Here is a 25318-nt window from a genome sequence, read left to right as displayed (position 1 = left end):
AAACACTGTTACATATTGCTAAAGGCTCTATGCTACATCGGTGTGCTGTATTTATTAACTCTGCAGTAACCTGTGCCTTCCATTGATTTAAATACTAAGAGAGTGATGGCTCTTTTGGTAAAGATAGACTAGAAAAACACAACTGTTCAAATTATACATCAGCAACTGCAGTGTGTGAAATGGCAGGCTGTGCACCGTGTGGCTCCTTAGTATTCAGGCCCATGCATTTACCTGGAGACAAGATTAATCCATTACCCATTCATACACTTCAATTCTGAGAGATCTCAGGGGAGCAAAATCCTGAAGCTAAATCCAGTCTGAATCCAACACAGACTGACAGTGCAATCCTTTACTTCTTTACTCAGAAGTAAGTGTTGTAAGATACAGTTACTGACGCACACTTGCATGCATGAAAGGTTTAACCTGAGCGCAGGCTGCTCTCTGCGGCCTTTTGTTTGCTCCCTTCCCGTCTCAGTCTCTTTGTGCTTCCTGGAACAAGCAAGAAAGAGCCATGTGGAATGGCTCCCATCTGCAAGAAAAACCAAGTGAACTGAATTGCTCTAAAAATGAGATTTTATAGCCTGCGTCTTTGCTAACACAAAGACTGCATGATCCTGTTTGTAAGGAAACAAAATTCTTTTCTTTTTAAGTTGTTTGGGACCTTTTTGCACCTTCAAATTACTGCCAACAGATGGAGACTTATTTTTGGTAACTTCTGGAACCTCTGTGAGTAAAATATTCACCTGTTTGCACAGCTAAGCGTCTGAGAATTATTCTAGTCTAAGTATTTGCATGGGGAACATTTGTTTAAAGGTGGATAAAGGCAGGTGTACAGTAAATCCCACCAAGTTTAAATGTGCTTGAATCAACCACTATTGTGCTAACTCTGCTACAGGAGAGGCAGGATCTCTCTTTCAAACCTTTCAACAGGTAAGTGAGCATAAGACAGCTGCCTAACAATGTGGCCCTAACCCCTTGAGCTGCGCTGCTGGAGGAGGTCAGGGTTAAGACCAAGGCAATCCTCTACCACCTGCTGCCACAGTAGAGGCTCCCCAGCTACTCCTAGCGGGATGGTGAGCTACCACTGTGGTTCTCTATGTTGGTGACAGCTGCATAGGGTTCCTAGTTTTTCTGAACATTCCTAATCTGATTTTTTTTTCTTATATCCTTTCAGAAGTGAATGTTGTAGGTAGGGAAAGTATCCAAGGATCAATATTTAATAAGGAGAAACTGTCCCAATATACTGCAGAGTTGTTATTATTTTTTTACAGCAACTTGATTTGTTCTGGGATGTGTGTTGATTTAAATATTTACAACGAAAAGGTTTCATCTTGCTTACCTGATGTGTTGTTATGCACTTTCCAACTAATGCATAATATGACAAATTTATTTATATTTAAAGGTTTTTTTACAACCCAAAGAAGAAGAAGGGGCTGGGGAAAGGATCCCAGAGAGCCTTAAGCAATAAAGCAAGACACTCCCTGCCTTCAAGCTTAGAATCTAAAACACAGAGAGGGGTAAGGGCATTCTGATGCTCTTGATGCGACACCCTTGCTATGCTTGCATGGTGCTGAGCTTCCATTGCCATGCCGCTTCCCTTCTGCCTCTCAGTAAGCACCAGCACCCCACTGTGTTGGGAGGCCAGGACAGCAACAGAGGCCCACCTGCACCACCTTCCTGGTTGTTCCTTATTGGAGCGAAGAGAAAGAAAGCAAATTTGTGCATCAGTGCTTACAAGGTCCCCCAACCTTTTAAAAATAACCAGCTGAGGTGGGGCAGTCCCCGTTTTCTTCTATCTCTCCCTATTTTTGCCTTTCAGGGAAGCCTCCTTAAAATGCTGTTAGTGTTGCCATTCTCCAGGGTTTCTCTCCACTTGGCTCTAGAGTAGAGATGGGGCCCTTGGATGATGGTGAACTTCAGCTCTCATCATCCTTCACTGCTGGTGACATTGGCTTGGAGTCTGACGGCATCTGGAGTGCAACAGGACCCCAGCTTTTCTGTACAAATTAAATCTTTGAATGGAAATGCATTTTGTCTTTATATCACACACGTGTAACAGTCTGGAAATGAATGAGTCAGCACACAACACACCCACTCCACCACCAGCCTCTGAGGCTTGTTTTTGAACTGTTGACGACATACTGTATTCTGTTTTCTGCTTTGTTCTTTTAAGCATTCTCTTGTAGCTTTTAAATCAACCAAGGACAGGCTGCTGCGGCATAAATGAACGAAGCTTACAACACTATTAAGAGCCTTCAACAGCGTGCCAGTATTAGAGAGGATGGGGCTCAGGTAGTGTCGCTTGAAATGAGAACTGGGCCATTACCCTATTTCATCTACTGACAATCCTAACTGGTCTTGTCTGCTCAGAAGTAAGTCACGCTGTGAGCCCTAGGTTAGTGCATCAGATTGCAGCAAAAGGCTAGGAGTGAGTGCCGTTGAATGGCATTGTAGAAACATGCATAGGGCTGTGTTTTACTCTTCCAACACTGGAATCCTACGCACACTTCCCTTTTGCATAGACTCACATTGGACTGAACTGTCAGAATAATATTCAAGTCACTATGCAGATACCAGAACAACAACAAAAACGTGTTTACTTTTTAGTGTTCTGATTTCTCCACAGTGGCCCAATAGCCTTTTAGAAGTTTAACTCTTATTTAGTGTGGAGTGACTTTCTTTTCTTTTCTTTTTTCGAAGGGGGTCTACTTCTTGTGCATCTGGTGAAGTTTGGTTTGAAGTCTAAGAAAGCTCAGCATGGCTGGCCCAAGACATGTTGCTACTGAAACGACATTTTGGCACCTCATTTGGCAAATCCAACAAGTAGGTCTGTCCCTCCTGAGCAATGAAAATTGTTGTTGGTTACATACCACTCCAATCTCCAAGAGCAATGCAAGATTCCAGGGGCATCCCTAGCCATTGATGAGGTTGGCTCTGCCAAGGGCACAGGTAGGTGCAAAAACGGAGGTGTTGATTGGCTTCCCTGCTACTGCTTTTGCATTTAAGAATGCAGTGGTGCCTTAATTCATTCCGGCGGTCCGTTCTTAACCTGAAACTGTTCTTAACTAGAGGCGTGCTTTTGCTAATGGGGCCTCTTGCTGCCGCTGCGCCGCCGGCACACGATTTCCATTCTCATCCTGGGGCAAAGTTCTCAACTCGAGGTAACTCCTCCAGGTTAGTGGAGTCTGTAACCTGAAGTGTTTGTAACTCGAGGTACCACTGCAGAGCTTCCCTTGCAGGCTGCAGCCAGATCTTTTACAGAAAGCAGGCCTCACTACAATGTTGCAACTTGCCTATTAACACCTTATATCTTAGGGTACATATTTGCATCAGACTTCATGCTGAAATAAAACAGGCGTGCAAGAAGCCCAGAACTTTATTTTACTGCCCTGAAGGATGACTGGGAAAATATTAGCTAGAGTCTGACATTCATTCATTTATTGAGTTAAAGATGGGGGATCTCCCCCACAAAAAAACTTAAGACAAATAACCCCTCGCATAGATACATTGAAACCAAGAGGAAAGCTAAATTTAATAACAATTACCCTTTCCTGACACCGGAATTGGCTCCCTGCAGCTCCAGCCTCCCTCTGCATAAGGGCAAGACCAGATTTGTGTGGACATAATTCAGTCCTTATCAGTGCAACTGTAGGCAATTTTATCCAGAAGCTAAACCCCCTTGAGTTCAGCGGAGCGCAATTCCATGCATGCCTACTTAAGCACGCGCTTCCGTGTTTCTAAGGGCTTAATAGCCAGGTATAGGATTGCAGCTTCACTTCCTAGTACGTATATTTAGGATTGGAGCCCAAACTGCCTCAGATAACAGGGTGATCGTATAGGACCTTAATCCCTAGTATGGTACAGATTTTGGACTCCAACCTAGGTTGCCTCAAATAGCAGGATTGCAGCCTTCGTCTCTAGCGCATGTATCTAGGATTGTAGCGCCTTCTGAGCTTTAGAAAGTGGGCTGCCTTCCACGTGGCGTTCCCTCTCCTTTAAAAACAAAACACTCCCTTCCCGGTCCAGTTCTTCGTTTCCTCCTTTCGTTCCAAATCGATCCCAAGGGAGGGCGGGCGGGTGTGTGTTTCTCTCGGGCCGGAGAGAGGCGGGGCGTCGCCTGGTGGGCGAAGGCGAGGCGCGAAGCAGCGTCTGTTGCCCTGGGCGCTCGTCTCCTCCGCCGGCTCTCTCGTCGGACAGGGCGGGGAGGCGGCGGCTCCGAGCTGCAAACTCGGCGTGGCTGAGAAGGTGGCAGGAAGGGTGCGACACAGACGCGCACAGAAGGAAGTTCGAGCAGAGCCACAGGGCAGCCCTTCTCCATGGAAGCCTCGCGGCCCGGACTTGACTTCGGGGCGCGCTGCGCCAGGAGCGACGAAGCTCTGGTCCTTTAGACTGGCCTCTCCTCGGGCGGAGAGGCGTCTGCGCGCAAGCAGCCATGGGCGACTTTGCCGAGGAGCAGCAGCAGGCGGAGGACGAGGCGTGCTGCGACTTCGAGCCTTTGCCTGCGCTGTCGGAGGACGAGGTGAGCGTGGCCCGAGGCGAGGACAGAGCAGCCCGGGCGCCGCGCGCAAACTTGCCCTGGACGGTCGCCTGCACCCTGCGCGCCTTCCAGCTCCAGCTTCCCTCCCCGCTCGGCTGCTTTCTGTGTGTGGCGCTTGTCTCGGGGCGGAGGGTGGAATCGCCCCTGCTAGGCCACTCCGGGGATAATGGGCTCTGGTTGACCTGCGGTTGTTGCCCTCCCGTGTTGTGGGAATGTAACCTAGGAACCACATTGCCATGGCCTGACAACCGTTGGCCGCTATTAACCTTTCGGGGAATAGGCAGCAGCAGCAGCAACTGGTCAAAATTGCTCTATAAAGGCGACTGGCTGAGCCCAGTCCACTTTTCAGTGAAAACTACCCCACATGCCTTTTAGAAAACAAAAGCCCAAAAAAGTGAAGCTTTCGTACAGCAAAGGAGATCTATTAAACAAGTTTTTAAAAGTAGGTAAAGAGAGGCTGAAGTCCTAACATGCTTGGTTTTTTTTTAAAGCCTCATTGAAGTCAGTGGTTGATAAGTAAACACAGAGATTGAATCAAGCGGGTTTAATCCCTTTATGTAGGTAGAGGGGCTGCAGTCCTAGCAGATCTTGTTCTGAAAAAGCCTCGTTGAAATCCCTGGCTGCTACATAAAGGTAGAGGATGACTTGTGACCTCTAAGCAAAGGGGGCTGAATCCCATAAAGTCAGCTGCCCCTTTGATCTCATTGATTTTAGAGGGAGAAATAAGCAGAAACTTAATTCTCACAGAAGTCAGCGGGTCTTACACTGCTGGAGTGTGCCCATGTTTAGGGTCAGTTTGAAACGCTGGTGTCTTTCCAAAGTCATGGAAGATAGCTCAGCTGGTTAGAGCATGGTGCTGATCATGCCAAGGTTGCAGGCTTGATTCCTGTATGGGACAGCTCTGTTTTCCTCCATTGTAGGGTTGGAATAGATGATCCTCTGGGTCCCTTCCAACTCTCTGATTCTAAGCCTAATTTCACTTTTTAAAGTGTGCTGAATTACCTTCTGTGTATGTCACCAGTCTATATTAATACAAAGGCATGTGCTTTGAGAAACTGAATTTTAGATACTTCAGTAAAGAGCCAATATTATTACTTTCCATGAAAGGCCTTTAGCGCAAGGAGATCTGTTCATCAAACTCTAGACATGTGCAAAAGTAGGTGGATTTTTATTCAGATCAAGGCATTCTTTGGTTTGTAGTTTGCTCATTAGTTAAAGATTTTGCTTTAATGGAGCTAAATCATTTTGGGGAGCAGAGAAGAGTAAGCTTAATATACGGTGGTACCTTGGGTTACATACACTTCAGGTTACAGACTTTGCTAACCCAGAAATAGTGCTTCAGGTTAAGAACTTTGCTTCAGGATGAGAACAGAAATTGTGCTCCAGTGGCGTGGCAGCAGCTGGAGGCCCCATTAGCTAAAGTGGTGCTTCAGGTTAAGAACAGTTTCAGGTTAAGTACAGACCTCCGGAACGAATTAAGTACTTAACCCGAGGTGCCACTGTATTGGCCTTGGATACTGCCCTAAGTATTTACCCTGAAATGTCAAAAGGCAACTTTGAAAAATGAATGTTAGTGTGAGAATTATTTAAATTTTCAACTTCCTAGAAAAAACATGCATTCATTTTTGGGGGATGGAAATCAAGTGATAAACCTGTTTGTTAGCTTGCTCATAAGGAAGTATTTTTTGTTGACAAAGTACATGCAATGTCACAAACAGCTACTTTGGAACTGCTTACATTGAGAAGTAAAATACTGTAACAGTTGTGAGCACCAATCAAGTTAATACCGGATATTAACATAAAGTAGGTGGGGTGATAGTAGCAGTATTAACCCCCCCCCACCACCATGACCTTTGGACATACAGGAAAGGTTTAACATTTTTTATAAATGTGTCTCATTTTCTTTTGGCAACATAGATGAGTAAATAAATACATATCTCATCTTGGATTTATGTTAATTCCATGCATTTTTCATTAGTAACAAGCTGTTTGGGGGAAGGAAAGGAAATGGAATTATTTCATTTTTCCTGTGCTTCTCATTCATAGCTGTGCCCCACAAGCCCTGTGCTATGTCATTGACAATCACCTTAGCAACTGTTCCAGATGAAATACATTTTGGAATCTGTAGACAGCTTCAACTAGAGAAAAAGAGCACCACAGACAGTAGGGGGGAGAATTAAGAAGAACAGGAGAGGAATGGAGCAACTGGAAGTCACCATAAAAGTGCACTGTGTGAAAGAGACATGCGTCTTCTAGATCTTTTGTCCTAGAAAGCCTTAAACTTGCTGGAAACATGTTGGGTTTGTGTATTATAGATTATATTTGACACAATTGGCTACAAGTAATGTCAAAAAATGTGGAGTAATTTATGAATTCATGTCTTGGCAGGAGAACGTGTCTCTTGCTGATGTATTGTCACTGCGGGATAGCTGTCTCACGGAGGAAGATATCTGGGCTGTTTGCTTGGAGTGTAGCCAGTCTCTGAAGAGCATTGCCCATTCTGCAATCTTTCAGACACTTTGCATTACTCCTGACACTTTGGCTTTTAACACCAATGGCAATGTATGCTTCATGGAGCAGATCAGTGGTAAGTATTTATGCTCCTAGGCAATTCGTTGCAAAGTGCAAAAACTCACGCTGAGAGGATGTAGTGAAACATTATATTCTCTCCATCAGACTTGTACATGGATTTTAATTAGATTGGAAACTGCAATTTCTTAATGCAAGGATGAGTGTCAGCCCACGTAAAGCTAAATTAGGATATATCAACTAATACTGTATGTTCATTTAGTTGTTACAGTGTTGAACAAAGGTTTCCAATTCAAATTTTAATAAGCTTTTAGATTCGATTCATTGGGCTAATCAATATCTTCCAAAGGATCTACATGATGATTGCTGCCATACACTTGTCTGAATGTGCTTTAAATCTAAAGAGAGTCTTACAACTAGGAGAGGATGTGAGGAACTGAGGAGGAGATGCCCTAGTAAAAACTGATGTAGCTGGCATTGGAAATTTTTTTTTTAACAAACAATAGGTTAAGCCTTATGCAACTTACTGTCCCTCCAGTGAATTGGTCTCATACTTGTTGGAAATAATGATGGCTAAGAATTAAATTCCAAACTATCCCCATATTCCATTAATCTGTATGCTGAACTACTATTGGCTAAGATGATCAGAGCAATGTTGCCTTGCCTCAGTATTTCTAAACATTGTGAAGAAGAAGCCTGGAGGTAAACAAGAAGGCTGGATGCAAAGCTGGGTAATATTTAATCCTTCCGATGTGGCAAGAGGAAACCTATGAGGAAGTGGAGGTGATGGACAGACATGGTTCTCCAGTATGTGAGAGGAATTGGGAATCTTCTGTTAATATAATTGTGTCCTGAAATGCTCATCCAGCCAGCAACAGAGAGTATACTCTGTTTTGGAGGTAGGGACTCTTTGCAAAAATGGAGAGATGGGGTTAAAAATGAATGTGACGTGGGGAGCTGCCTGTAAGCAACTGTAGGAAGGATGGATCTCTGGAACCTGTCTGCTTGGAACTGAGGAAGAGAAGGCACATCAGAGCCAACTTCTACTCTTCTGAGGCCTTGTGCAGATGGGCAAGTCAGAAGTAGAGTTGAGGGCTCCACCACAGATGCAAGATATATTGCCTTTTATTCTGGGTAACTATGCCGGCCTTGAAACTAACTACCTGCCTTGGGCAAGTAACAGTAATTTCTAAGAAAGTAGCTTTCTCAGGTTATGTGACACAAGATAAATGGGGCATATAACTTTGTTTATGTACTGGTAAATTTTTCATACTGTCCGTCAAGCTGTACTACATTAGCTCATTGGTTTTATTTTCATGTCTTTTATTTTTTCAAGCACCTTTAAATTGGGTCTAGCCGCTTGCAATACAAGATTTAATGGCTTCAGCATGGATTTATTATCTGTCTAGCAGCATCTCAAAACTCATTGAAGTAAATATGTAGTGGGGGCAACTATGTCTATTCTGTCATCAGAGGTGTTCTCTAAATGTTTTTGGGACTCCTGACAACCAAGGCTGCAATCCTGGCACTGGTTACTTGGGAGTAAGCCCTAATGAATTCAGTGGGACTTACTTCTGAGTAGACATGGTTAGGATTGCAGGTGAGGAACCTGTGCTGTCTTGATATTGTTGGCAACCAACTTCCATTATCCCTAACCATTGGCTATATTGACTGAGGCTGATAGGAGTTGGAATCCCAACAATGTTGGAAGGACCACAGGTCCCCAACTCCTATAGGACAGAGATATAACCTCTGATGTGCCATTTTATATATGAGGATCTCTGAGATGGGTGGGTAGGAGGAAGAGGTAGCATCCTTACTCAGCGTAAAATAGCATAAAATAGTGCAGGGAGATGGTGTTGGTTGTTGGTTTAGTCTTATCTGGAGTTTCCACATCTGGGACAATTGTGAGAAATGTAGTATGGACTTGTCCCATTTTTGCTTTTCCCCACAAAGTCAAGACCTCCTATCACATTTGTTTTTCTTATTTGTCTAGGTACAACTTCCTCACTAATTCTAAGACTGCTGTATAAATATCCTGGAAACCCTGAACTAAGACATCAGTCTTCTTTTTCCTCTTTGCCCTTTCTTGGACTTTGCATTTGATGAAAAGCTTAGCGTGGAGAGGATTTCAGATTGCCATTTCTGATTTGTCAGAACTTAGACATGCCTAAATATGGTCATTGAAACAGCTGTCCAGCACCTTTACATTATAAGGGGCCTTGTTTGCATAAAACCAGAATTCTGTTTTGAAATTTCTTGTAATGTGAAAGGTCGACTGTCTTAGACTTTTTGGTAGTTGTTGGTAGGAACTGAAGCTAAACAAATTGAACTGATTTACTCAGTGCTGAAGCCTTTGAGATCTTCAGCAAGCTTGTTACTACCTATTTGTTCTCTGCTTTCTCTCTTTCTTAAAAAAGATTAATTTATTTAACAACCATGTCAGAATTTCTAAATCTCCAGTTCTCTTCTCAAGTTCATTGATGATGTCTTTCTAGATTGCATTTAACTCTGATGTAATTGTTGAAATGACAAGAGAACAGAATTTGTGGATAGCATTGCACGGATGGTGTCCTCTCTCCAATGATTCAGTAGCCTCAATTGAATGATGTGTTAAAGCATGAATTGAGCAAGTCTGAAATCCTGAAGCACTGCTCCTTGGATGTTTTTGTTTGAAAGGAGATGTCTCTGTCTTGATTTGTCCATTTCACCCTAAATTTAACCTGCTGATAACAAAGTGCTCTAGTGTTGCACTTGCTACTGTTCCTAGGTGCAATATTCACCCATATCAGTTTTGCACCTAGAAATATTTCATTCATTTTGTTTGTATGGTGCTTTTCCACACACAAAAATCATGCTCAAAGCAGCTTGCAACAAAGAAGCACATGCATTTCAAACAAACACTACAAAAACAATTTCATGATAATGTAGAAAAGCAGTATCAGTAACAATTTCGGAACATAGCAAAACAAAAATAATAGCGTATTAACATAGCAAAACAACAGCAAAAGTAGTAATTTACCAAACAGCCACATTCTAGTACTATAAATATGGAAAGATTACTTAAGCAACATGTAACATCCAATAGTAAAAATAACCAGGGAGTTTCACAGATTCACCACACTCCTAAAAACACCCCTCCCATGATGTTGCTCTCAGCCCCTCTCCTGCAACAGCAGCTTATAAGGCTTCCAAGGGCAAGGGGGGGGTAGCTGGAAACACCCCTCCCATGATATTGCCACCTACCCACCTGCTGTGTATTTACCCTTAGCAACTGAGACTGTTAAGTTCTTTTTCAAACCTGCTTGCAGCCTTAGTTCCTTCTGTCCACTGTTGTCATTATCATCATCATTATCACTGGAAATTGAAGATTTATGTGGCATAAGTGGAGACTAAGGCTATGTCACTAGGTGAACACTTGAATCCTCTTTCATTATAATTCCCCCCAAATTATGAATGGGTGGGGGGAAATATCTTCCTATGCAGTTAAGAGTATTCATGAAAATTGCCTCCATACTTTTGTTCAGACTCTTTTTCCTAAATGAGTCCTGCCCTGGTTGATAGAGCTCCAATTTTAAGCGTAGATACTGCTTTGCTCGTATTGTGTTATCAAACAAACCCAACAGAGTAATTGTATACTTTGGATCATACTTTGTTTCTGAGGTTGTGCTGGTGGGAGACTAGGAACAGACCATGAACTAGTGTGGTACCTCAGGTGTGCCACTTCCCTGCTGGGGAGATAATTCACTATGGAGATACTAATAAATTAACTGGAAGATCCTGCGTCTGTCTTTATGCAAGGTCTCTCTGACCCTGTAAGACAGAATGTGCTAGAAATATCTTCCAGAAGAGCCCAGAGTCAGCATCTTAAGATCTGGAGTCTGTAAGAATCTATCAGTCTGTCAGCCGCCTTCTTCATCCTTGAAATGGATTGATGGCTTTTAACCTCCAAGATAGCTACACATGACAAGGATTAAATAGTTTGCAGTTTGTTTTTTCCCATTAGGCACATGCAATGATAAGGAATATCTTTATCACTCTTGTTTGGGATATTAGTAATTCCTTAAATAGAATTACCAGTGAGTTATACAGAACACCTTTACGATGCCATTTTTAAAGAGGAAATATTAGGAAATAATTGTATCTGTTTTGTGTGGTTTTTTTGGCAATGCATATTGCTGCATTTATATAATTCAGTAGTCAAAAGCTGTTGATTCTACTCTATAGATACTGGAAGGATTTTTAAAATTTTGTTCTTGAAACATTCTGCTTGAATGTATTCTATTTTAAATTCTTAATCCCTGCTTCTTTTTAAAGATGACCCAGAAGGTACCTTTGTGCCACCAGAGATTGATGAAACTGGTAACACATTTGAGGTAAGTAATGAAGTTTCCATGTAACAACCTTGTCCTTCTATAACCACAAAGAGTTTCATAAAATTTTGAATTTTTGTATATGAGCTGATTATTCCCCAAAGTGAATGTCTATATGTTCCCCCTCCCTTGATTTTGGCCCCCATATATTTTAATATGGATCACGTACAGATTTTTGTTGTTGTACTAACAATGACTTCCCAGAAATTAGTCCTTCATTATGTACTGAAACAAAACAAAACAAAACACTGTTTGGCAGATAAAAGTATTGGTTTGTACTAAGCACCAGTTCTTTTAAACTCTGATTTTTCTTAATTTGTTCAAGGACTAATTCTGAATTTTATTTTGTTGTTGTTGTTGTTGTTGGAACAGAGCACACCAGGCATTCCTGTCTTCCACTGCCTCCCACAATTTGGTCAAACTCATGTTTGTAGCTTTGAGAACACTGTCCAACCATCTCGTCCTCTGTCGTCCCCTTCTCCTTGTGCCCTCAATCTTTCCCAACATCAGGGTCTTTTCCAGGGAGTCTTCTCTTCTCATGAGGTGGCCAAAGTATTGGAGCCTCAGCTTCAGGATCTGTCCTTCCAGTGAGCACTCAGGGCTGATTTCCTTAAGAATGGAGAGGTTTGATCTTCTTGCAGTCCATGGGACTCTCAAGAGTCTCCTCCAGCACCATAATTCAGAAGCATCAATTCTTCAGCGATCAGCCTTCTTTATGGTCTAGCACTCACTTCCATACATCACTCCTGGGAAAACCATAGCTTTAACTATATGGACCTTTGTCGGCAAGGTGTTCTCTCTGCTTTTTAAGATGCTGTCTAGGTTTGTCATTGCTTTTATCCCAAGAAGAAGGCATCTTTTAATTTTGTGTCTGAATTTTATAGCAAACTATAAAATGTACTTGGTATTTTCTATAAAAATAACTCATGATGGAATAGTTAATTTAGTCTTCTGGTATAATGAACTTGCCAACTGATGTCTGTAGCCTAGTAGTTCATAAATGTTCTTTATTCTTGAACTGAATTAGTGGCGTAATTGTTTCCATTGATTCATTAGCCTCCCTGCTCAGACACCCTTTAGACTAACTGTAATGTGTGAATTTTTGTTGAACATCCTGTTCAGAATATTCAATGTTTTGTTGTTTCTATTATGAATTATATTCAAATAGTCTAATTAGCAGTGTGTGAATGTGAGCATCTATTTTTTATAGAGCCATTGTATAGAGCTACTCAATTAAAATCCTCATAATTTTTCTCCATTTTAAAAATAATGTGTAAATGAGTCCTGGCAATTGGAATATTATATATCAACAGGATGCAAAGCAGTATTTCACATTATTAAGTTTCTTTTAAACTATGCTTTTAGATCTTTCAATCTACAGGGCAGTTACCTACATCAAATGTATCACTACACTTTTATTGGTAATAAAAGTGAACTTATCGGATATGTTTCAGCATTAGGTACCTGGCCAGTTGTGGCTGATAGTGCTGCTGTTTTATATCCTCTTTCTTTTAGGTACAGTTAGTCTATTCATTCGAAAGATATACCATACTTTTCCATGTATAAGACGCCCCTGTGTATAAGACACCCCCATGTATAAGACACCCCCTATTTTGGGGGGCTCAAATTTAAGAAAATGGGGGGAGGTGGCTCAGAGTTGTGGAGCTTTTTTTAGGGGGAAATGTCAAAAATCGCTCACCCACACGTGCCGCTCAATCCACCTCTCATCTGTCCCCTCAGCAGCAGAAGCTACCAATTGCCCACCCAATTGCCGCAGCAATAGCCAGTCAACACCAGCCCTTGACGCAGCAACCAATAACACGCCTGATAGCTGCTCACAGCCGTGGCAGCAACCAAACATCCACCCTATGCACTATCTGTTGATAAGATGACCCCCACTTTTTCGCATCATTTTTAAAGAAAAAAACCTAGTCTTATACACAGAAAACTATTGTATTCTTTCAATCAGTAGACCACCTAAGAGTGATGGTCTCACCATGATTTTTGACTTTTTAATAGGAGTGGGGAAGAGCTGCATTAACTAGTGTCTAACCTTCTGGGTGTCCCATGTTGCTAGTATGTCAAGCCAATGCAAAAAAAATGGGTGGGATTCTTCTCTCTCTCTCATATATAGTACCCATTGATAGGGATTTTTTCAGCCAGAATTCAGTTCTGGAACATGGGCACCATTGTCATTCAAAGAGAATAAGGCGAGTTCTGGTATCTCTTTTTCTAGAAAAATAGCAGTGCTATGGGTGTAGCCAAAGGGGAAGGGGGGCAGCTGCCCCCCAGTCAATACAAATCAATACAAATATGAGGTTCTGACGCCCTTAACAAAAGTCTATCCCTTCCAACAAAAGCCTGCCCCTCCTAACAAAATCTCTGGCTACGCCCATGAGCAGTGCCCATACACACTCATTCCTACATGGGCACCCACAATACAAACCCATATATCCCCCTCTCTCTCACAGTAATATTTCAAGAGCCTCCCATCAAAAGGCAATTAGGCTTTTAGAGCGTAGGAGGCTGTTTTTAAGCTTCATTTTCATGTCAGGGAAGACTTCACAGAAGAAGAGTGGTCCCCACTCCTGCCTTATAGGGCTGCTGAATCAAAGGTTCCAAAATTCAAGAAGTTTAAGTTGCACATTGTGCAATATGTTGCTTCATCTGCAAAAATGAAATGAAACAAAACAAAATGGAGGGAAGCGCATTACTAGTGGTTTTCCCAATATTGGAAAGTACCAGAGAAGTTCTTTTTAAAATTCTCTTGATAAACTTGATACAAAGTTAAGTTCATATGTTATGCTCTCCCTTTTCAAGTAGTCTTGGGCAAATTAGTATCATTCCAAATCTGTATCATTCCAAATCTGTAAAGTGGTATAGTTGTGATTACTTCATAATGTTATTATGGTGATACAATTAAGGGTTGTTACACTAGGAAAAACACTAAAACGCGTGCTACATAATACAGTAAGTCAGAATTTTGGGTTATACACTAGGGATGGTTGCAGCACGGACATCAAACAAAACCAACATGGCTAGTTATGTGAATTCTGAGGTTTGGTTTTTTTTTTTAGTTTACAGCAACAAAATACATACAGTGGTGCCTCGCAAGACGAAATTAATTCGTTCTGCGAGTCTTTTCGTCTTGCTATGTTTTTCGTCTTGCGAAGCACGGTCCGTCGCAACTGTGCCTCTTCAAGCGGCTTTAAGAAAAAAGCGAACAAACTCGCAAGACGTTTTCGTCTTGCGAAGCAAGCCCATAGGGAAAATCGTCTAGCGAAGCAACGCAAAAACCGAAAAACCCTTTCGTCTTGCGCGTTTTTTGTTTTGCGAGGCATTCGTCTTGCGGGGCACCACTGTAGTTAAAATAGATATGATGTGTTTATTGAGGTTTAAGGAAGGTAAATGAACCCAGTTTTCTGCACTGAGTAGCTCTTTTTCAGCTGTAACTGTGTCCATGCCCTGAAACCAATCCCTGTTCACAACAATATGTCATGGAGAACTGTAGAAGCCTATTGCCCAGTACTTTGTTTGAACAGCAATTCTGGATCACAGCTGTGACTGTCCTCAGCATCACTTGAAGCTCTTGCTCTCATTTTGAAGATATCTATCCATATTCTGCAAATGAAAAACAATATTTTGATACTATACTGTACTGCACTGAAATATTTTAAGTGTTTATTTGATTGTCCTTGAATCTTCCCACCACACTTGCCATCCTCTCCTGCCACATCAGTGTGGTGCAGCACAGCCTTTGAGAACCATGGCCTTAGATTAGGTGAGAGATGTCCAACACATTGATCGCGATCCACTGGTAGATCCCTGGAAGGTTTTGGTAGATCGCGGTCAATCGCTGGCTGCCTTTCCTTAGCATAGGTAAAATACAATCCGGCCCCGCCCCATCACTCTGCTCTCCATTGTTGCACCACCTGCAGATTGGAAGACGGAGTTTACTCAGCAAGGCTGTTTGTTTTCCCAGCAATATGCTGGTGAGTGGCTATTCCCCTATCTCCCTTGAAGTTAGGCGTGAACCCTCCAAAATCAGGGCTTTCCTGAACCCCCCAAAAGGGGGTAGATCACTGCCAGTTTTTAATTTTGTGAGTAGATCACAGTCTCTTGGGAGTTGGCCACCCTCGGACTAGGTTACCTGCTTTATTCTGAGCAAGGATCATTTGCTAAACAGAGAGAGTGAGCCATTATGGTGCAAGCCACCACACTATCACAGACAGAAGATTAAGGTAAAGGGTAAAGGGGCCCCTGACCGTTAGGTCCAGTCGTGACCGACTCTGGGGTTGCGGCGCTCATCTCTCTTTACTGGCCGAGGGAGCCAGCGTACAGCTTCCGGGTCATGTGGCCAGCATGACTAAGCCGCTTCTGGCGAAGCAGAGCAGCACACGGAAATGCCGTTTACCTTCCTGCCGTAGACCTATTTATCTACTTGTACTTTGGCATGCTTTTGAACTGCTAGGTTGGCAGGAGCAGGGACTGAGCAACGGAAACTCACCCCATTGCGGGGATTTGAACCCCCAACCTTCTGAGCAGCAAGTCCTAGGCTCTGTGGTTTAACCCACAGCACCACCCACATCCCAGGAGATTGCACACACCCAATTGATCCCCAGAACTCCTTGCCAATTCCAACACAAACAATGCCTATAGTCTGGCCATGAATCCTACTCTTGAGAGTGAATAGATCCCAGCCAGGCAAGCATATCCTGTCTTGATTAAACCAAGTGCCCTTTGTGCATTTACTGAGGTGAGGAGACTCAAGCTTGTCCCTTTCAGTCAAGACAAGATCACTATATTCAAAATAAGATGTGTCAGGTAGAGACAGCCTTGTAACTTTGCTGTAGCCCTTAAGCGGGATGCCTAGCCGATATGACTCAGGATGACATGTGAGAACTCATTACCTGTGTCCTTTGTTATGTAATGATTCTCAGATTAAGCTCAGGTCTTTGTGAAAAGTCCCTTTGAAATCCCTGCTGAGATTTATACAGAAGGTTATACAGAGGGCGCTTGCATAGTATTCATTGGGAAGGAGCTCCAGAACAATAGTACTGCCACACTGAAAGCTCCTGGTACTCATGGAGCCAGTATCATTGTGAAGCACTGTCAAAAGTGTCACTGCTGCTGTTTGTAGTGGTTGAGCAGGATTATATAGGGCAAATGAACTAGGTTCATGTTGTTTACGGCTTTATATACCTTAAATTTGCATATTAGTAGCCAATAGAAATTGGCTGGGGAGACCTGGCCGGATGGGCGGGGTATAAATAATACAATTAGTAGTAGTAGTAGCCAGTAGAGACTAAGTAAAAATATTTTATGCTGATGATAAACTGTACCTATCAGGAGGTGTGCTGCCATGTTCTGCACTGGCTGCTGTCTCTCAAGTAGCTCCAAATGGAAATCATTGCAGTAAGTAATTCAGTCTTGAGGTTACCAATGTGTGAGCCACTGTGTGGATATGATATTTTTGCCGCTGTCATACCAACATTTTGTAAAAAGCACCCCTGCCTACTGAAGATATCTGTTTCAGCAGCAACAGCTGAATGTAGGAGTACTACCACCAGATAGCTTATCTCCCAGATAGGGAAACAATTGTAGTTCCCACCTCCAAATAATAGTTTAGGGGAGAAGGATTTAAGTACCTCCTCCCCACCCACACACCCCGTTTCCCACCTCCACTGACCTTATTAGTCCCAGGGAAAGGAAGTTTCCATTGATGCCATTCATGCATTAAATGTATCATCTAATTTGGTTGTCTTATATACGGAGAGGAACATTACTATTTCATATTTCCCTCCACGGTGTATTGATCAAGGAGACAAAAGCCTTATACTGGTATTGCTTGGGAATAATAGGAAACCAGAGTTTTGAAATCAGTCATTAAAATAGGTGCAGTTTTGAAAGGTTGAGTCTGTCATCTTGATTGAAACGGGTGGACTTTAATACAGTTTCCATACATGTAGAAAAAGGAATATGGTGCGTCTCTGGTTATTCAGGCTTTCTTTACATACTCACCAAACTAAGAACCCTTTACGTAATGTGGAACAGTGTGCTCATTTTCTGCTTTACAGAATTACAGAATAATGTGTGGTATTGGTGAAACGTATACATGCATCGACATAAACAGATTCTGAGTAGTAAAAAAAGGGTGGGGAAGAATAATAGTGAAACTTTTGTGTACAAAAGATGTGGGTAATGCCTGCATCTGCCCAATGCCTCACCAAGCACTGAAGAATTCATCATTAAATTAGGGTTCCAAGTTATCCTAAGTTGTTGTTGTTTAGTCGTTTAGTCGTGTCCGACTCTTCGTGACCCCATGGACCAGAGCACGCCAGGCACTCCTGTCTTCCACTGCCTCCCGCAGTTTGGTCAGACTCATGTTTGTAGCTTCGAAAACACTGTCCAACCATCTCGTCCTCTGTCGTCCCCTTGTGCCCTCAATCTTTCCCAACATCAGGGTCTTTTCCAGGGAGTCTTCTCTTCTCATGAGGTGGCCAAAGTATTGGAGCCTCAGCTTCACGATCTGTCCTTCCAGTGAGCACTCAGGGCTGATTTCCTTAAGAATGGAGAGGTTTGATCTTCTTGCAGTCCATGGGACTCTCAAGAGTCTCCTCCAGCACCATAATTCAGAAGCATCAATTCTTCAGCGATCAGCCTTCTTTATGGTCTAGCACTCACTTCCATACATCACTACTGGGAAAACCATGGCTTTCACTTTACGGACCTTTGTTGGCAAGGTGATGTCTCTGCTTTTTAAGATGCTGTCTAGGTTTGCCATCGCCTTTCTCCCAAGGAATAGGTGTCTTTTAATTTCATGGCTGCTGTCACCATCTGCAGTGATCATGGAGCCCAAGAAGGTAAAATCTCTCACTGCCTCCATTTCTTCCCCTTCTATTTGCCAGGAGGTGATGGGCCCAGTGGCCATGATCTTCGTTTTTTTGATGTTGAGCTTCAGACCATATTTTGCGCTCTCCTCTTTCACCCTCTTTCACCCTCATTAAAAGGTTCGATCCTAAGTAATGGCTCAATTATTTAAAGTAGCTGTGCCATCAGTGGTAGACTGAGAATGTGGAAACATAGGTGTGTACTAGCCTAGTGTTTTACGTGGTGCCAAAATTTCAGCAGCATACCTTGACTTATTAGTGCCACTGACACTCCTACACTGGCAAGATCTTTTTCTAATCGCTGTGGCACCATCACAGTGGAATGAGAGCTGATATGACTAGTGGTGGTGCCATTGTGCACACTCATTCTACAGCTGCTGCCTCTGCTACTACTGCACATTGATCTAGCGCCACTAATGTGCAGTCCTGTTCTAGTCTCCTTAAACAGAATAATCAAATAATGGCATCTGAGCCAATATACTGTATGTGTTGCTTTGTTTTGTATTAACTGAAATGAATAGTCGCTTCAGTGGCTGTGAATAGCAGTAATGGAAGAGGAATATATAATAGGCATAGCTACTTCAAACACCGTGCTATTATTTTACATAGAGATCCTGTGCAGGAAGTTGTTGTGTAGTCATTGCCGCGAACATCGCTTGCATTCGCACAATTGAAATACATTAGAAATGTTGTTAAAATAATTGGTGTTGTAAATCTGCTATATATTTGAATGGCTCAACAGGGAGCTAGTTATGAAAACGCCCCGTTACTATTGTTAACAGCAGAACTGACAAATTTAATTGTGCTGCCTTTTGAGGCTTTAATATAAATACAAACCATGCCATGTTGTCTACTGCTAAACACTGACGTTAGCTTTCATTTTTAAAAGTCAGCTCAAGCCTCTACAAAACCTTACCTCACCCCGCAAGGTCTTTGTCGGTGAGCTTGCTTTGCGGTGACATTAAAAGGCTAATTCTGCTTACTCCCCTAGATGTTCAATGAAAAATATGAGTATATAGATTTGGTCATTATTATTTTTTAATATTGTGTTTGCTAAGTATGGATCACTTGCCCTTTAGGTGACATTTTGTCTAATTCAGACTCTGCCTAGCCCAGTAAGCTAAAGGGGTGAGTGGGCTTCAGGCAGTAGTGGGGACATGCAGTGATGCACAGTCTGATGTTCAGTGGAGAAGTACCATGTGAAGTAGCTGCTGTCACCCCTATCTTCATTTGGGGGGGACTGAATAGTGGGGAGCTTCAAACCTCATATCGGCCCTAGTGCTGAGTAGATTCCCCTTTGTCCAAGGAGGCATAACCTAAAACTTCTGGGTAGTAAAGTACTGTCTGGAAAGAGGATGCAGGGTGTGGCTCATCTGTATCCTAAAGTCACCACAGAACTTGCTGCAATAATAAAGTGCTTAAGATACAGTAGGGAGGTATTTCATGGAAGATCAACCAGCACACAACCTAGTTCGGGCATGCAGGCAAGTCATAAAAAAATTAATCTTTGTGTTTTGTTCCTGCTTTTCATTGATCGTGTTTTCAATGCAGGGTGTATGGCAACTCTAACAGGAAACACTTCCTCCTGTCTAATATGCATTGAGGCAAACTGTTAGTGAGATTTATAAATTATAGTGTTAGGAATGATTGCAAAGGAGCTATGTGTGCACATGCAAGAGAACCCACACAGAGAGTGGTTTCACGAATGTATGCTCACCACGTGGTGACTGGCATGTTTGAATTGAGCCATCGCAGCTCTCATAACCCAGAGAGAGCTTTGATGTTCTCCAGTGTTACTTAAAACACAGAGGCTTGGTTCATGCACATCGCTTTAAGTCATTGATTGATCAAGTGATGGTGAAGTGTACATCATGGGATAGTTGTATTTTGGGAGAAGAGTGATAAGGACAAGAAAATATTTTCTGTTTTCACTTTGACCTACTTAGTTTCCTCAACCCATCTAATGCCCATTACTTAGATTATCATGGCCCCAAAGGGCTTTCTACTTCAGTGAATTTTTATATGTCTGCTGGAACCAACAGGATAGGATGGGGCATAAATAAATAATTTCCACTGAATGTTGTGCTGTTGTGGTGAAATATTTTCTGTAGGTAATGCAGCTAACCTAGAATTGGAAGGCTTGGCTACAGTTTCTCAAACTGGATAAACCACTGATCGCTGCTTCAGTGTTTTAGGCTTTTCTGATATATCTAGGTCATTACAAATGCAAATCTAAATGTGCTTTAATGCTTTTTTTAATCACATCATGGTGCATTTAATACTGGGCCACTTAAAATTAGAACACTTTCCTTAGCACATAAACCTTAAAGATGTTCTGGTCAGGAAGTCCAGGCAAGCCAAATGTATTCACAATTGAATGGCTCTGAATGGCTACTAGCCATGATGGCTATATGTTCCCTCCAGGTTTGGAACCACTTTGCTAGGGACAAACAACAGGAGAGATAGCTGTTGCCCACACCATGCTTTGGGGTTTCTCAGGGGCATCTGGTTAGCTACTGTAGGAAGCCAGGTGTCAGACTAGATCAGGCATAGGCAAACTCAGCCCTCCAGATGTTTTGGGACTACAATTCCCACCATCCCTGACCCCTGGTCCTGTTAGCTAGGGGTGATGGGAGGTGTAGTCCCAAAACATCTGGAGGGCCGAGTTTGCCTATGGTTCGATGCAGCAGACGCCTTAAGTTTATGAAGCCTGTGTACTGAACATTGTGTTAGCTAGTAACAGGCAAGGTACTGGCAGGTGCAAAAGTAAAGTTTGCAAACTATAAATTAGGCAAAGCAAGCAGATATGTAAAAGAAATTCTACTATTTTCTGGTCTGTTGGGTATAGGGAAGGAAGGGCAAGACGCAGTGCAGGGCACGTATCCTGCCCCTTCTCACTGGAAATGTGTGTCAACAGCAAAATATTCAGTATTGAAATTTTCCAGCCTCCCCCACCCCCATCTTTTAGGTGTATCTTAGCAGTCATAAAATAGACATTTTAAAACGATAGACATAATTCTGTGTAAATTGCAGTTTGCTTTAACCAGTCAGACCTGCCCATGCAGTTTAAATTCTGCTCAGAAAATTCTCTGGTCCAAACTTCTATCATTGTGCAAAAAGCTTTAAGACCAAGGGAATGGGCGGCTGTAATCATCAATATTGCCATCATCGAAAACTTTGAAACCGCAGCTCCCTGTCTTGTTTTACATTCACACTGAACTCCTTACGTACCTTAATTACTCGCTTTCCTTTGACTGATCTGTCTCTCCATCTGATTTCTTTCCCATCCTGTCTCCTTCCTTGTTTCTGCTGATTTTTGCATTCATGTTCCTCATGAATTTTCTGTAGAGGCATATCACTATACACGAAAGTTTATATTAACGTCAAAGAAACATTAACCAAGCAAGAAGGTAAATATCAACACTTTCTAGCTACAAATCATTTCTGAGACACTCCTGGCATCTGTGCTATATATACCTTGAGGACAGAGATGTTAAAATGAGGTGGCTGGGAAAAGCACTCCAAGTGTTGTCACTGAAGTGTTGCTGGATCTTTTCAAATCTACAAGTTTTCAAATCAATCTTGAGGCTTTTTTTTTTTTAATGCCCGCAAGGCTGGCCTTGACTTACAGTTCATGCATTGTACTGATACCTAGCATATCTCTGTTAAAGGGGTTGTAGAGTATTTCAATTTTTCAGTTCCTGGATCCTGTGCTTCGATATTGTGTACTTCAAGCTGTATTCAGGTTTCTAGTGTAGCCAAAATGTGAGGAAGCTGGCCAGGTGACCTGTTGTTTTAGGGAAAATGTTGACATGGCATTTGAACAGGCATGTTTCAAAAAAAACTATGCCAAGCATTTAGAACATGCCAAGGCCTCATCTGTGCATGAGATGGATCCCATAGGATTGCCTTGCATATTACATCCACAAATGCATTTATTTATTTAGAACATTTATGCATCACTATGGCTTGAGCCCTCAAAGCAACCAGCAACCTTTTAAAACACAACAGATACACCAAGAACTGACATGCTCAAGAACAAGTAGCTGCAGGTTGTGGTTTCTATGATTTTTTTTTTGTGGGTATACATGGAAGGGGAGACAGGAATAAATCTGAAATTTTACGTAGTCACTAGTACTACTACCTTTATTCTAGAGGTGAGTCTTCCTGTTAAGAGCTCCTAGAGCTATGACTCAAATGAAGCTCTGCACTTTACACTAAAATGAGCCAGAGAAGAAATAAATATTCACACGTCAATAAGATGTGCACAGAAAAGTTTCCCAGTTACTCTCTTAAAACTGTTCAGCTTTTAATACACTCTCAGTATACTGTACCATTGTTTATTAGTAGCAGTGTTTAATTAAAGAGCTGAGAACTGCATTTAATTTAGCAGGGTTTTTTTTTGTTGTTGTTGCTAGCTTGTTTCAACATTTGTGACTTACTTATTTATCTAGCCTTAAGCTTTCTTTCTTTCTTTCTTTCTTTCTTTCTTTCTTTCTTTCTTTCTAATACTGCCCTTTTGCTTCAGTGGAGAAGACTCCAGTCTTGCTCAGCACATTCATGAGAAAATATAGATTTAGTATAAAACTAATATTGAGCACTATAGTGAGCTGTTTAGCTGTTTTTCCAAAGAAACAAAAAAAAACCCATGTTCATCTTTAGGTGCCAAATGTGGAACCTTTCATTTCCCCAGTGGGATTTCATCTTCATTTTTTCTCCAGTATTGCGCTATGCTGGAAAGAGATGATAGTGAATTTTAAATAAGGCTTGCAACAAAAATTCCCATTTGAGAATTATTTAATAGATTCATTTTATGCACTGCCACAGTAGGTTTCTGCTGGGGCTAACAAGCATTGCTAGTGTCAGCTCAGCCTCAAACAGGCATTTGTCCATGTTACAAAGCTGCCATTCAAACAGATATTGTAGATTACCAATATGTATCCCCCTGTTTTCTACATATGAAATGTTCTGTGTTAAGTTCTTGTATGGAGGCCATTTAAAGCTTTACACTGCTTTAAATTTCACATGCTTAATTGACCTTTGGGATAGACCTCCATTCCTTTTTGTTGCTTCTTGACTCAATGGGATGTATACAGAAAGGAGATTACTGAAGATATTTATAGTAGCATCATTTAAACACAGCAGTGGACTATTCACAAATGAAGAATGCTGGTCTTGAAACCTGTTGTCTCTCTATTGCTGCTCCCCTATTCCTAAACTTACCTCTACTTTACTTGAGCTCACCTCTATTTTTATTCATTTGGAACCTTTGCCTCCAGTTCTTATCACCAGCGTTCTTTTTTGGGCAAGGTGGTGAAGAGAGTGATGGTGGAGAATTTGCAGGAGTTCCCGGACGATACAAACTATCTGGAGCAGTTTCAGTCTGTCTTCAGGCATTGTTTTGAGACTGAATCAGCCCTGATGGCCCTGATGGGTGACCTACGGTATATTGAGAGTAAGACAGGGAAACTGTGTCTCTGCTCCTGCTTCTCAGCCTGTCTGTGGCTTTTGAGGCTCAAGTAGTTTCCCTGGCTAGGAGTCCTTTTTTCGACCAAGGTTGGTGTGCCAACTTTGGCCTTTTTTGGACAGGGATAAAGTAGCTGTGGTAATTTACGCACTGGCAATCTCAAGACTTGATTATTGCAATGTGTTGCGTGTTCAGACCCATTGCCCTCCCCCTTAAATAAATTCACACATGACTCAAATTTTAGTTTTGGTTTTTGGCAGAATTTAGGCCACAACTTTATTGATTACAGAAAGCGATTGGTTGCATAGGCTCTGGTTCGACTAGCTCCCTGCATTCTTGCAGGCAGTGCTGACCCAGGGCACCAGCATAGGTCAGCCAAAGTGAACACCTGGGAAGGTGAAAAGCCGGGAACAGACTCTGTTCACCACAGAGCTGCCCCCCTGGACTCAGGTATGGGCCCAACCCCCTCTCAGGGGTTGACCAAACCAGTTGAGTCCCTGGATTCCTTTAACGGAATACCCTTCACATAAGGATGGCGAGACCATTCTCCCATCCCTATCACCTGAACCAGTGCCTATCCGCAACCTTACAAGCTGTGATGATTTGCTATGGCGAAACCCAAATGGCAACAGCCAATCGGCCAAGTGGGGAAATTCCTACCGTGCCCCTGTCCCAACGACAGATGACACACGACGGCATAGCAAGGTCAATCGCACAAATCCCTAAAATTAGGGAGAGGTGGGTGGGTGTTCCGAATGCACGAGCCAAAAGAGGAAGCTCTGGGTCACGTGCATGGGTATAAATAGGTCCCTCAGTCCATTTGGACAGCACCCTATTGGTCAGATTGAACCCAACATGGAGGGACCTACCAATCCATGTTGTGGCAAACCAGTCCAACCCACCCACAACACAGGAGGTCAATCTCCAGGTCTCACTGCAACACGTGCCCTCTTTTAGGGAGGACACAATCTCTGTGTACAGCTATCCTTGGAAGAGCCAGCTGGTGCAAAATTCTGCAGCTAGACAGTCAATGGGGAGAGACTACCATATAACAGTGGTGCACTGGCTGCTCATGTGTAAATGGAACAGGTTCAAGGTTCTGGTGTTAATTTTCAAGGCCCTTGTAAATTTGCAACTTGGCTCCATGATTTCTTAGGGACCAGCTGATTCCCTATATCACTGTCCAGTCACTGTGATATTTCAGGGGAGTCTCTGCTGGTGATCCCCATGGCTCAGCCACATAGTTTGTAACTACTAGAAGCCATGCATTCAGTGTTACGGCCCAAGCTAGTGGAACTCTCTTCCAACTGAGATTGGAGCTTCAGGCATGTGACAAAGACTTCCATATTTCAGCAGGCATTTTATGGTAGTGTTTAGTTTTGTTGTGAATTTTATTGTTCTTATTCATCATATCAGTTTGTTTGGTTTTTTTGGTACATTGATTAGAAGTGTTGATGACTAAGTGATTTATCAATCAATAAAGAAATAAGTAAAATATAATTTTCTGCTATTCCATCTAACC

The 25318-nt window shown here is 42.4% G+C and overlaps 1 protein-coding gene across 1 annotated transcript in view; it reads left to right on the top strand.

Moving 5' to 3' along the window:
* Window positions 1-4110: 4110 nt before the first annotated feature.
* The window catches only part of KNDC1 (kinase non-catalytic C-lobe domain containing 1), a 76358-nt gene continuing 55150 nt past the window's right edge, over window positions 4111-25318 (top strand). Inside the window, exons 1-3 of the mRNA XM_053388797.1 lie at window positions 4111-4519; window positions 6926-7124; window positions 11384-11442. Of these exons, the coding sequence (XP_053244772.1) occupies window positions 4433-4519; window positions 6926-7124; window positions 11384-11442 (345 nt within the window). The 5' untranslated portion in view covers window positions 4111-4432. The remainder of the gene's footprint in view (window positions 4520-6925; window positions 7125-11383; window positions 11443-25318) is intronic.

This window comes from Podarcis raffonei, chromosome 5, assembly GCF_027172205.1.
Source record: "Podarcis raffonei isolate rPodRaf1 chromosome 5, rPodRaf1.pri, whole genome shotgun sequence".
NCBI lineage: Eukaryota > Metazoa > Chordata > Lepidosauria > Squamata > Lacertidae > Podarcis > Podarcis raffonei.
This window is presented reverse-complemented; position numbering and strand designations above follow the sequence as displayed.